At 36.6% G+C, this 13,596-nt stretch overlaps 1 protein-coding gene across 4 annotated transcripts in view; it reads right to left on the reverse strand.

Moving 5' to 3' along the window:
- Positions 1-539: 539 nt before the first annotated feature.
- LOC109087587 overlaps positions 540-13,596 on the reverse strand; it is a 114,353-nt gene continuing 101,296 nt past the window's right edge. Inside the window, exons 1-10 of one of the 4 annotated variants that reach the window (XM_042749113.1) lie at positions 3,344-3,484; positions 3,082-3,245; positions 2,846-2,947; positions 2,694-2,764; positions 2,386-2,479; positions 1,805-1,931; positions 1,482-1,693; positions 1,146-1,263; positions 965-1,056; positions 540-776 (exon numbers count right to left, since the gene is read on the reverse strand). In XM_042749113.1, the coding sequence (XP_042605047.1) occupies positions 708-776; positions 965-1,056; positions 1,146-1,263; positions 1,482-1,693; positions 1,805-1,931; positions 2,386-2,479; positions 2,694-2,695 (714 nt within the window). In that variant the 5' untranslated portion in view covers positions 2,696-2,764; positions 2,846-2,947; positions 3,082-3,245; positions 3,344-3,484 and the 3' untranslated portion in view covers positions 540-707. The other 3 variants (XM_042749112.1, XM_042749114.1, XM_042749115.1) reach the window with 3 other exon arrangements.

Here is a 13,596-nt window from a genome sequence, read left to right on the forward strand (position 1 = left end):
AAGCTGTGATACTTGCACCAAGAATGAGAACAAACAAGTGCCTTTTGAAAATATCAGAATTACAACAGAGCATGCATGAATGCTGCAAACATGGAGCCTTAAGGCTGATTTGTACTTCTCCGTTTGACCGACGCCGGAGCCTCTACGCTATAGACTATGCGTTGGTTTTCATTTATACTTCTGTGTCGTTGTCCGCGTTGACGCACAATTACACATGCAGAGGGAGCGTGTGAAACCCGGGGGAGGGGTTCTAGCAGACCAATCACAGCGCTTGCATCTGTTTGGAATTGACGCGTTGTTATATTTTTGGAGAGGTACACGTGAGGCTACACGTGCTACACACAGCCTACACACAGCTACGGCGGGAGTTCAACGCAGAAGTATAAATTGGGCTTTACTGACACATTGTGCTTGGTCTGTCATTTCCTACCTCAAATAATATTGTTCCATTTTGGTCTGATTTGCATGAACATGCACCAATCATTTGGTTTTCATTGATAAAAAATCTACTTTCTTTAAGTCAAAATACTAATTGAAGACTTAAGACTTGCAAATAGTGCCCATCCCCACATCATAATTTAACATTAAGCAACAGCTACATGCATTACAACCAAATTACTCCAACAGTGTTTATGTATAAAACAACATTGCCCTTACCGCTACTGGCCCACTGCTTGACATCAACAACCCACTGCTTTAGCATGTCATCACTGCAATGCAACTGGTCCTGGTATCTTCTTCAGGCTCTCTGTTGCATCTAAGGTGTTTTCTACTGTCTGCAAAACAGCAAAACAAAACACACTGTCATTTCATAAAATACCAAAAAGTATATGTTCCTGCCTGATTTAATATAAATGACATATTCAACTACATACACATAGCTGAAGTGATGCATTTTGGGTTGACTTTAAGTTCAAATTTAACTGTGTAAAATAGTCCATCCTTTTTCAATACATGAACATACCTTTTTGAATCTGGAAGACAAGGCAATGTGGAGGCCATTCTCTTTACGTTGATTCCACCCAATAGCATGGACAGTAAGCATATCAGTCCTTACTGTAAAGAACAATAGAAAAATCACAATCAATTGTAAAATGTTAATGTGTACATTTGCAGGGGAGCAGGGGCCAAAGAATCTTACAAACCTGACTTGGACATATACTTTGTGGTCAGGGCACATCTGGAGAGAAAACTATTGACTTGCTCTACTTCTTCACCAAGAGTGGTTCCGGCACCTTCTTGGTTCCTTGCATTCCACAGAATCTACAGGAAGCAGTGGACTTGTTAAAACAGGGTGGACAACAGGGTGATCAATATTGATACATATCCCAAGGTCACCAGCTGTAGAGGACAGCACATAGGGGCTCATGTACAACTCAAAACACACTCCTGGGTTGTTGTTGGGTCACAACATCATTCATTGTGGTACTTTATGTTAATTGCTGGCTACATCAAAATGTAAAAGTAGTTAAAAGCATCACCTCGCATTTTGTATTGTGGGCTTTGGCATGCATCACGGACAAGCAATGTCTGATTTTCTGAAGAGGCTGAAGATGAGTCAGGACCTCTGACACCTTCTCCAGGTATGGCACATAACGGCAGGTCACATCCATGGACAAAAATACAGCATCCTGGAACTCTTTTTGGAGAAACATTGGATATGCAAAGATTTCTCCTCTATACATATTCAGACCTTTTGGAAAAAAAAGAAATAAGTAGAGAGCACATTGCACACTGCAGAATATGCTTCAGATGTTTCATCTACAAATATTTTTCATTGCAATTTATCAAGACCAATACCAACCTTTGAGGAGGAATCCATGCCTGCACACAGCAATTTCTACACCTTCTTCGTCCAACTTGTTGGCCTGCTTTGATGTCTCTCTTGCTGCTGCCCATTGGGATTCCCCACACATTGCTCTTCCTGCCGTCTACCAAAGTAAACATTTAAACAGAAGGGCTGCACGCTCAAACACACCAACAATTACAGTCTGATTCGATTTTGTCTTTGATTGCCTGACCCATCTTCCATCTGCAAATCCCTGGAGTATAACAAACCAGTTTAAATTATTTGCCATTTAGCATGCAGGAGGATATTTGCAAAAGTCTAACTTTGTCAGATATTGTGTCAGACATACTGTATGTGCGGCAACCAATACTATAGATATACTGTGCCCTCTGGATTAAAATCTAGTTGTATTTTTTTCATCCAGCTCTGCAACTTCACTCTTTGTGAAAGTCTGATTGCATTGCTAACCTCAGCAACCTGCCATTGCCATCTCAACACCTGATCAAAGATTCCCTCATCCGAACATCTAACTTTACTTCCAATTAGTTATAAAATAAGCCAAAGATACCTGCTGCTCAGCCTGATTGAAAACTTACACTCTTGACAGCCCCCCGGACTTCCTCAACAAAACTGGACACCTCAGAGTCTTGGGATAAAAACACTCCATCAAAAAACCCTGGCTCTTCACTCCTACAACAAAACATATTCTGGATAACCACTGTAGTGAGTTTTACATAATAATAATAATAAATTATAATAATTGTATTTATATGACACTTCAAAAAACAAGTTTACAACGTCTAACATGGCTATTATATTCAACAGCTACAGTATCAACAGCTTAATTTTAAATAACAAAATGAGAACTATATTATTATGATGTTAATAGCAAGGACATACATACATTGACTTCTGGAGCCCATTGCTTATTGCAATGTTTGCATGTTAGCACCGGAACGTGAAGATTATAACGGCCTGAGAGCACATGAAAGACAAATAACTAACAAGGAACTAAAGTAATATGTTAGATAAACAATAATTTTAACCCAGTCCTACCATTTATGCAAACGAGTATGATGGATCTAGCAACAGAGATTGCAACATCACCAGTGTCACAGGAGCATATATTTTGAGGAAAGGCTGTTGGCAGCAAACAATCTGCAAGAGCAAAGGACAATCAGGATGACATTAAAGAATGTTTGGATTGTTAGCAAGTACTTGGAAAACAATGAATAATTTAATAATTGTGTGTTGATGAAGAAATGCAAATCAACTGAAAAAGAGACACCAACCTTGTTCACAGATGATGTACTTATCATCATGGAGTTTCACAAACTCTGTTGGGGGAATGTATTTATAAAAGCCATTTATGGTGGTCTGCCTACTGTGCAGAGTGTGGCGTTTATGTACCAATTGATCACACTCTGCACAAAACCACTCTGAGGGCAAACATTCCCTGCAACGGATGATGGCTTCTGTCACGAGACAGTGGTTGCACTTCATCTGGACAATGTTCTCAGCTGACAACAAGTTGTGAATGTTTTGTGGCCTCACCTGTTGCCAACATTGTTGGACCCCTTTCTGTCTTTGACACCAACTGGACAAAGACGGCTGCTGAGCAAAAGCATGCCCATCAATGCTCTCTGAATCCCGTAGAAGGTCCTCAAGCCTCTGCATATTAAAATCTTCAGAGAGAGAAAGAGCTGCCCATCACGGTCCCTCTTCCACCAGCTCACTTTAGATTGTCCTGTGACTTCAGCCTTCTGAGTTTGTAACTCTGTGTTACGTTTCTTTATGCACATGTAATGAAATGTAGACGGGTGAAACATAGGCATTAACTAACTGGAGTTAATTCATTACACATTTGTGAATAACAAGAATGAACCTTGCCTGTATCTCTTCAACAAATGCATCCCCGAGCTGAAGAACAGCTTCTAGTTTGTTTCTTATTTCCTTTTGACATTGTACTTAAACAGAAAATAAAGGTGTCAGTTAGATCTGAGATCTGCCTGCAACTCAAACTTGCTGACTATTATAATTGAATGGAAAATTTGGACCACATCAGTGATATGAGGGTAAAGGTTTCATTTTCCGGTAGAGGATAGTGGTGTCTTGACTATTTGCAGGAGAATGCAGATTTTCATTACAACCTTTGGTTGTAACTATAATGATATTTCTGTATTCAACTGTTTATTTTACCAAGGCTACAATTATGTCACCTCACATATTAGCTATTATTATCATCAACAGATTCAAGTTTTTTTTTTTTTTTTTTTTTTTTGTAAGCAATTACTGTTTTTCAGCTGAAGACAAAGGGTCTAGTCCAAATCTTGCTTAATTTTCCTTTGCATTTAATCATTTAGCAGGTACCTTTATCCAATGCCACTTACAAATGAAGAGAGTGATATAAGCAATCAAACCAACAATGTGCAGTTTAGGTAAATGCACTATGTATGATGATGACATTAGAAATCAAATATCTTGGGGATAGAAGTCTAATCTAACCCTACAGTGTTAGATTAAACTTCTGAAAGCAACTAGTAATGTCTGCGCGTGCCTGAATTATTCCATGCGCACTAATTGCTCCACATTATTGACCCCTGGGGGGTCCCGTAGGCTTAGGCTAACCATGCCACTTTAGCTAAAAACGTTAGCAAATACTAATTCAGTCTGTTGATTTGTAGTGCTGTCATCAGCCATGTCTAAAAGCTGAAGACCCATGTCAAAACATAATAAAAAACTGTTTTTTTTATTTATTTCAAACTGCAACAGGCATACAGTAGAAGTTATCTTAGGCTGATGTCAATGGTAGGATACCAGATGTGCTAAGAGCAGCCCACGGTTCCACTAACAACTCATTTTAACGCATAACACAGTCATCTCAACACCTGGCCCTCTTTAAAAGATAAACTGAAAAACTTAACGGGATGGAGATAACACCGTGATCTCATTAACTGACCTGTTTGGAGATGTAACGGGACGCGCATCAGGTGCAGGTGAAGAGGCGGACTGAGCCTCGCTGGTGACGTCATCGCAGCTGAAGGTGACGCGACGCATCTGCTCTCCACCGAAGTTAATGGGAAGGATTGGCGTATCATATGCACGCAAAATTGGACTTTGGCGTACGCATTACACGCAATTTGAAAGTGTAAAGTCGTGTTATTTATACGCAGATAGGTGAGAACGGGTTGCTTTGGGACACACTATCATGATTCATGTCACACAATTGCGTCTTTAAAGGAGCGCTCTGTCGCACCTGTCACTGTAAACTGACCTGTCAATCATCTTGTAACAATTAACATCCTCCACATTTAGTTTAATTTGACTTCCTACTGTACTGGAGAGAAAAGAAGAAGCTCGTTGGTCTTTCATGCGGAGAACTCTGCTCATATTTTCTGCATAATGATGCATTTAAAAGTTAATGACCAAATGGATGTTTATAAAAGTTCACATTGCTGTTGCAGATGAACTATAAAACAGATAACAAGAAATAAATATTTTTAACCAGGTTAAATGCTGATTATTAGTAACTCAAACCCCTTTATGTAAACCTCTCTACCGTCGATCGCGCACAGCATAAACACATTTCATTACACCAAATACACAAAATAATGTTGTTTTTAGCAGCATCATATGACCCTTTAAAGAAGAAGCAAAGGAGGATCGGTTGCCAACCTGACAGTAAAGCTCATTAATACTCAAAAACCATTATTCAACACCTGACTGTCCCAAATGTCTAAAAAAGTATTTATTTATTGTTTGTGTGATATTTATTCCAAATAAAAAAGGAGTGAGGAGAAAAGTTTAAAAAAAAAAAATCAAACAGCAGGTTAAATGTGTTTTCCTGAACATCAGATCATTTAAGAGGATTTTAACATCAACATTGCATCTAAGAAAAAGAAAACCGGCAACACCAAGCTGTTTAAATAAATGATCAGAAAATATTCCACACAGAAATACTGTTTTTAATAAACTGTTTTAATTTATTGTAAAAGTGCTGTTTGTACTGTTGAGACTGACATGAAAATGAAGAGAAGCTCAGTATATTTTTTGTACTTCTGTAAGAAAAGTCATAAAGTCTGATGAAAAACCAACTTTTCTTCAAATAGTGAATAAAATGACACAAACAGCGAGTAAAAGACACAGCATTTCTAAACACTGAAGCTGTCAGTCAGTTCAGCACAAACTCACTGTGTGTGAAAACTCCCGTTTTAATCAATTCATCTGTCAAAACTGCACAATCCAGCTTTTATTTACACTGTGTTTCTGCTTTGTTTGTTGTAATGAGAGCATTTGTGATTGTTAGCAACAGACAGACACATAGCTAACTTAATATAGAATTAAATAGAATAACAATGTGTAGAAAATATAAGAGATCATGGAAATGTTTCAAGTAACATGGAAATTTCACACATTGTAGATTTACTTTATATCTTTTGATACATTTAAGTGCTGCACTTGACAATCACATTTAAACATCTGAATCATTATGAATGAGTTTAATACAAATATTATTAAACTGAAGAGCCAGACAGACTCATCTGAGCTTCTTCCTCATCTGTTCCAGCTTTACATTAAACACAATGATCATCTGCTTGAATACTAAAGCAACATTAATCATTCAATATCATGTTTCTAACACACATGCTGCATTATTTCATTGTAAAGTCTGAGTCTCTTCACCTGTATGGATCACATTTACACATTTATCACACATTTATTTCTCCTCATAGACACAGTAGTGAAGCTCTTCTGTGGATCTTCAGCTGATGTTTACTGCTCCTCTCAAGAACACTTCACATTATGATATACAGCATTTATCAGCTTTTGGTGATGCATCTCTATCTATCTACACTGTAAGGTGAAATGAAAAGATAATCAGAGTTCAGTGGAACAAAGTACAAATAAGTTACTATATTTCAATCACTTTTTTTAAGTTACATTAAAATCATGTAATCAGATTAAACCAAACCGCAGGAGATTCCTGTTAATAGTAGACTTGAGGAGACATTGTTCAAAGTGTGTCTTGTTGTTAAAGTTGTTGCTAACTGACGAGAAGTGTTTAGCTGAATCTAAATTGTGTCTAATTCTTCACTTCTGTGTCAAGAAAGCATATAATAAGTGTGATAATGCACATGCAGCCGGATGTTATCACAGAATAAGTCTCTTCAGGAGGACACAAGTCCTGATCACCCTGTCAGGTTTATTCTGTGATAACAAGCGGCTGGAGGTACATTATCTCTTACAGAAAGTAAGTGTAAAGTAATGTGACGTGTTGCTTGTCAAAGTAAAAACACACAAGAGACAGAGACATTGATCATGTGATGCTGGACGACTGTGAGCTGAAGCTGAATCTGCTCTGATCTTACCAGCGTTTTCCTACAATCTGAACAAATCTATTTCAAACTGTAATGATTCACTATTACTGATTTCATTAATAAAGCAGCTGTTGCTGTATAAAGCTGTGACAGTGTGCTTTTCTTCTCTCTCCTCCTTTGTGTTCAACATTTTTATCAACTTTACATTTCATTCTGACACAAACCCTTTGAAATAAAGCTTGATAATTTCATAAACTCTTTTCACAAATATTTGTTCACATATCAGAGGTAAATGAATCTTTTTAATATCACAAAGTGAAGTTTACTCACCTCAGTTCACAGTTTGAGTCTCGTAGCACATCAATGAGCTTCTGCTTTGAGTCTCCAATCATAATTGTGTCTCAGATCAAGCAGTTTTAGAAACTGCAGAGGTTTTGTGTTTGTCAAAGACTGAGTTAAAGAAGAAACATCTGTAATACCACAGTGATAAAGACTAGAAAGAGACAAACAGAGGAAGAGAGATCATCTAACAAACAAATCATTAAGATGAAGAATCTTTCACAAATATAATGTGAACACATTCATCATGAGATATTGAGTATAAAGTGTTTAGTTTAACTCTTATGTGCTGTTCGTTTGGGGAGGACACTCATGCTGTTTGGGGTCTCCAGAGAACACAGCCAACAAAAGATAGTTTTTTTAACGAATGTAAATTTACTCGGTTTATTAATGTTTTTACTCCACATTTTTGTAGTTTTTTAAGGATTTATGATATTTTTAATATTTATAAAAATAAAGTAAAAGTGCTGAGTGTCACCTCTTCAGACATTTTTGACAAACTATGTAACAACCAAATCAACATTTTTATACTTTCCCATTAATGTCTTGGTTGTTATTTTGTTTTGTTTTTTTGGTTTTGGGTGTAAGGTTTAATCATTCTGCATTGTGAACGTGTGGAAGGGTTGCCACTTCATTTTCGTGTATTTTGTGGTCTGAATTGTGGTGGATTTATTGATTTTATTTGATAAATTAAGAAGATAAAGTTCTGATTTTATCATTTCCTCATTTTGGGGGGACCCACATTCATTTCCAGAGAGTGACTTTTTTTTCACACTAACACACAACCAGATATCAATCCAATTTAATTTTCTATTTGTAGAGCTACCAAGTGTTGACAACCGTACAAAGTCTCATGACATTTACATAAAGGGAACTTTTTATTTTTAATATTTCAGCAAACATCATTTGGGGTCTCAAAAGACCTTGAACAGCACATAAGAGTTAAAGTGATTTTCATCATTTTGATTCTTGTATGTGAATGTTACTGACCTCAATCTCTCCAGTTTACAGCGTGAATCCTTCAGTACGTCACATAAGTGATTCACTCCTGTGTTATTTATTTGATTCCAGCTCAGGTTCAGTTCTCTCAGGTGTGATGGGTTTGATTTCAGAGCTGAAGTCAGGATGAGACACTGTTCCTCTGTAATACTGCAATAACTCAGACTGAAGACAGAAAGAGAAAACACAATGAATCAGACACATTGTGTTCATGTGTGAGTAATTCATCATGTGTTAACACCATACAGTGTAATAAATGAAATGTTGCCAAAAACCTTATTATACTGTATGACCATAAACAAAAGCAGAAGTAAAAGATTAACAAAGTAGATTAAGATATAGGATCAACTACAGAAATACTTTAAAATAACATTAAATGTGAAAACCGAGTTTAAATGTGAGAAATCAAGAAAATTCTGTTTCTGAATTACAATTTACCTAAAGACATTTTAAGAGTATTTTATCATCAATACTTTTTTTTTTTTTATTGTACAGTATGTCAGTGAATACGAGAAGAAAAAAAAAAGTATGTCAGGATTTAATTTGGTCCATTAATGAACTAGATTGCTGTGATTTGTTATTGCTGTGATCTCCGGTGATTGACAGATTTTCCTGCTCCATCATCAGAGGAGAGAAGAGATGATGTTGTGAGGGAGAAGGAAAGTTATTCAGATGAAAGATCAGGAGGACACATCAATTAGAAATACATTATGTGCACAGATAAATCATTTCAGCACTGCAATATTCCATAAAAAATAATAACTGTCAACTTTAATTTCATGGTGACTTTTTAATATGATTTTAAGTAGTTCTGTAGTTGATCCTATATCTTAATCTACTTTGTTAATCTTTTTTCTTCTGTTTTTGTTTTATTGGGGCAGTTCTGGCCTAATGGTGAGAGAGTCAGGCTTGTAACCTGAAGGTGGTGGGTTCGAGTCTCAGGTCCAGTAGGGATTGTAGGTGGAGAGAGTGAATGTGTGTGTGTGTGTTCACGGTGTGTGGGTGAGTGTGTGTGTGTGTGTGTTCACGGTGTGTGGGTGAGTGTGTGTGTGTGCGCAGGTGATGAGATGTAAAAGAAGAAAGCAGGCATTTGGATCAAAGCACTGTGAGGCAAGGGAGGGGAGACTCAAAAAATTTATAAACTTAAAACACATTTTTGCCCCATTTGCGTTTGTTATTTTAATACTTACACTATTATTTAAAGTATAAAACATTGTTATTTACAATACACAGCAGGGTTTTTAATCATATTTTTAAGGGGGGTAAACCTCAGATTTGGGGGAGGGTCCTGATTGTGATTTGATTTCAGATGGAGCAGCATTTAATACACAAAGCCGCAATTATGGTTAATCAGTGCAATGGATCATGGGAAATGTAGTCCGGGTGACACATAACAGTCTGTGTAGTGTGAGTCAGTATAATAGGAGGGGGACCTCTGGTGGAGAGCTGACGGAAGACCGCGGACAGGATTCATGACAGTTGTGAGGAGAAGAAAAGTTATTTAGATGAAAGATCAGGATTAGAAATACATTATGTGCTCTGATAAATCATTTCAGCACTGCAATATTCCATAAAAAATAATACCTGTCAACTTTAATTTTATGAAAGTAAACAGTAATCTTTAATCTCAGTGTAACTGCTGTAGAGTATAATGATACTAACTCTAATTTCTCCAACTTGAATTGTGTGTTCATCAGTAGATCACTGAGGTTTTTCACTCCAGAGTCTCCTAGTAGTTCATTCCCGCTCAGGTTCAGTTCTCTCAGGTGTGATGGGTTTGATTTCAGAGCTGAAGTCAGGATGAGACACTGTTTCTCTGTAATACTGCAATAACTCAGACTGAAGACAGAAAGAGAAAACACAATGAATCAGACACGTTATGTTCATGTGTGAGTAATTCATCATGTGTTAACACCATACAGTGCAATAATTAAAAAAAAATACAAATAAAAAAAATTGCCAAAACCTTACATTTACATTACATTTAGTCATTTAGCAGACACTTTTATCAAGCGACTTACAAATGAGGACAATAAAAGCAATCAAAATCAATGAAAGAGCAATGAAGTGCTATAACAAGTCTCAGTTAGCTTAACACAGTACACATAGCAATAAGGTTTTTATTTTGTAAATTATATAAAAATAAAAAGAAAACAGATAGAATGATGCCTTAAACTAATATTTAGATTCCTTTTAATTTTATAAGAAAAAAAAAAATAAATAAAAAAAATAAAAAAAAAAATAAAAAACCACATAAGTGGTCTGCGGGTGCACATAATTCGACCAAAATAAGAAAATTTGCGACCAAAATAAGAAATGTGCTGTAAATTAGTTCAAATCGAGTGTTTGTGGACCTACATGGTTGACAGCTGTTAATGCACAATTACCATTTAGAAAAATTAAAATAATTCAAATTAAAAATAATAAAGGTTCAAATTAAAATAATAATAATATCACTTTTTTAAGTTTACTATAATATTTGTATTTAATACTTCATTTTATTTTGAAATAAAATAGTATTATCACACTTTATTATTTAGTTTATTTGATGGAAAAAAAAAAAAAAATAAACAAAGTGCAATATTATCATCACTATTATTAATTTATGTTTTGTTATATTTGATGGGTCACAGCATGTGCCATGTGAGGACCAAACCAAATCTCCAGGTTTTCAGAAGAGAACCAGGCTGAAAAACTGATGTGCTGCCCTGAATATAGGGCTTCAAGATAAATCACATTCAGGGGCGTAAATTTCATCTAACAGTTGGGGGAGCAATAAACATAAAATTTCTCAAGAGCCATTTTGAAGGAGACACAAATAATACAGCTAGAACTGTACTTGTGAAGAAATGTATACATAGACGAAGGTCTTACTATTATTAGTGCAGCAGAAGACTGCGCTTGTGTCCACTGTAGACATTACTATCATCAACGTGTTGCCAAGTCTGCAGTTTTCTCATGGAATTGGGAAACTTTGTCACTGTTGCCCGTGGCGGGGTGGGAGGTTAAAGTGACCCCAGTAACGTGTATTTTAGCCTCGGAACGTGATTTTTACCAAGGGAGCCCCTCGAAACATGGTTAGTTTGGGCAAGTTTTGAGCAGCAATAAGGCGGATTTTGTGTGGAAAAACTGGCAACCCTTTCCGTCAAGCAGGTAACTTTATTACATCTGATGTTTAAGTGAATAAAATAGCCTTGACAGCCGAGTTCCACAACTATTGACTTTGTTCTCTCTCACCAGACTCGTGCGTGTGTGCGTGTGTGTGTGTGTGTGTGTGAGAGAGGTGTGTGTGAGAGAGAGAGAGAGAGAGAGAGAGAGAGTGTGTGTGTGTGTGTGTGTGGGTGTGTGAGAGTGAGTGTGTGGTGGTGTGCATGTGTGAGAGTGTGTGTGTGTGTGTGTGTGTGAGAGAGAGAGAGAGAGAGAGAGAGCGAGAGCGTGTGTGTGGGGGGTGTGTGTGGGTGTGTGTGTGTGTGAGAGAGAGAGAGAGAGAGAGAGAGAGAGAGAGAGAGAGAGTGTGTGGTGGTGTGCGTGTGCCTGTGAGAGTGTGTGTGTGTGTGTGTGTGTGTGATATGTGATGTGGCACGTTGAAAAGAAGAAAGCAGGCATTTGGATCAAAGCACTGTGAGGGCAGGGAGGGGAGACTCAAATATTCATAAATTTAAAACACATTTTTGCCCCATTTGTGCCTGTTATTTTAATACTTAAACTATTATTTAATATTTGTTATTAACAATACACAGCAAGTTTTTTAATAATATTTTTAAGGGGGGGTAACCCTCAGATGGGGGGGGGGGTCCTGATTGTGATTTGATGTGATTTCAGATGGACCAGCATTTAATACATAGAACCGTAGTTCACTGTCAAGTTATGCAATATCAAGTTCATAATCACAGATGAATCGCCTTCAAGTTATGGTTAATCAGTGCAATGGATCATGGGAAATGTAGTCCTGGGGGGACACATACAGTCTGTGTAGTGTGAGTCAATATAATAGGAGGGGGACCTCTGGTGGAGAGCGGACGGAAGACCGCGGACAGGATTCATGACAGTTGTGAGGAGAAGAAAAGTTATTTAGATGAAAGATCAGGATTAGAAATACATTACGTGCACAGATAAATAATTTCAGCACTGCAATATTCCATAAAAAATAATACCTGTCAACTTTAATTTATGAAAGTAAACAGTAATCTTTAATCTCAGTGTAACTGCTGTAGAGTATAATGATACTAACTCTAGTTTCTCCAGCTTGAATTGTGTGTTCATCAGTAGATCACTGAGGTTTTTCACTCCAGAGTCTCCTAGTAGTTTATTCCAGCTCAGGTTCAGTTCTCTCAGGTGTGATGGGTGTTGATTTCAGAGCTGAAGTCAGGATGAGACACTGTTTCTGTTTCTCTGTAATACTGCATCCACACAGACTGAAGACAGAAAGAGAAAAAAAACAATGAATCAGACACGTTATGTGTTGTGTGAGCTAGTAATTCATCATTTGTTAACAACATACAGTGCAATAAAAAAAAAAAAAATACAAATAAAAAAAATTGCCAAAACCTTACATTTACATTACATTTAGTCATTCAGCAGACACTTTTATCCAAAGAGACTTACAAATGAAGACAATGGAAACAATCAGAATCAACGAAAGCGCAATGATACACAAGTGCTATAACAAGTCTCAGTTACATGTAGCTTAAACGCAGAACATGTAGCAATATCAGTTTTTTTTTATTATTATTATATAATAAAGAAAAACAGATGAAAGAATAAAAAACAAACTAGCGTTAGATCCCTTTTCTTTTTTTAGCTTTTTGTTAATTGTATAATAAATAAAAAGAAAAAAACATATAGGCGGGGGGGCACATACAGGTGCATCTCAATAAATTAGAATGTCGTGGAATAGTTAATTTATTCAGTAACTCAACTCAACTTGTGAAACTCGTGTTTTTAAATAAATTCAGTGCACACAGACTGAAGTATGTTTAAGTCTTTGTTTTCTTTAATTGAGCATGATTTGGCTCACATTTAACAAAACACCCACCAATTCAAAATCTCAACAAATTAGAATACTTCACAGACCTAATTTAAAAAACAAAGAAATTTTAGTAGTGAATCACCGTCCTTCTGGAAAAGTATGCTCATTACTGGTACATGTGT

Source organism: Cyprinus carpio, chromosome B22, assembly GCF_018340385.1.
Source record: "Cyprinus carpio isolate SPL01 chromosome B22, ASM1834038v1, whole genome shotgun sequence".
NCBI lineage: Eukaryota > Metazoa > Chordata > Actinopteri > Cypriniformes > Cyprinidae > Cyprinus > Cyprinus carpio.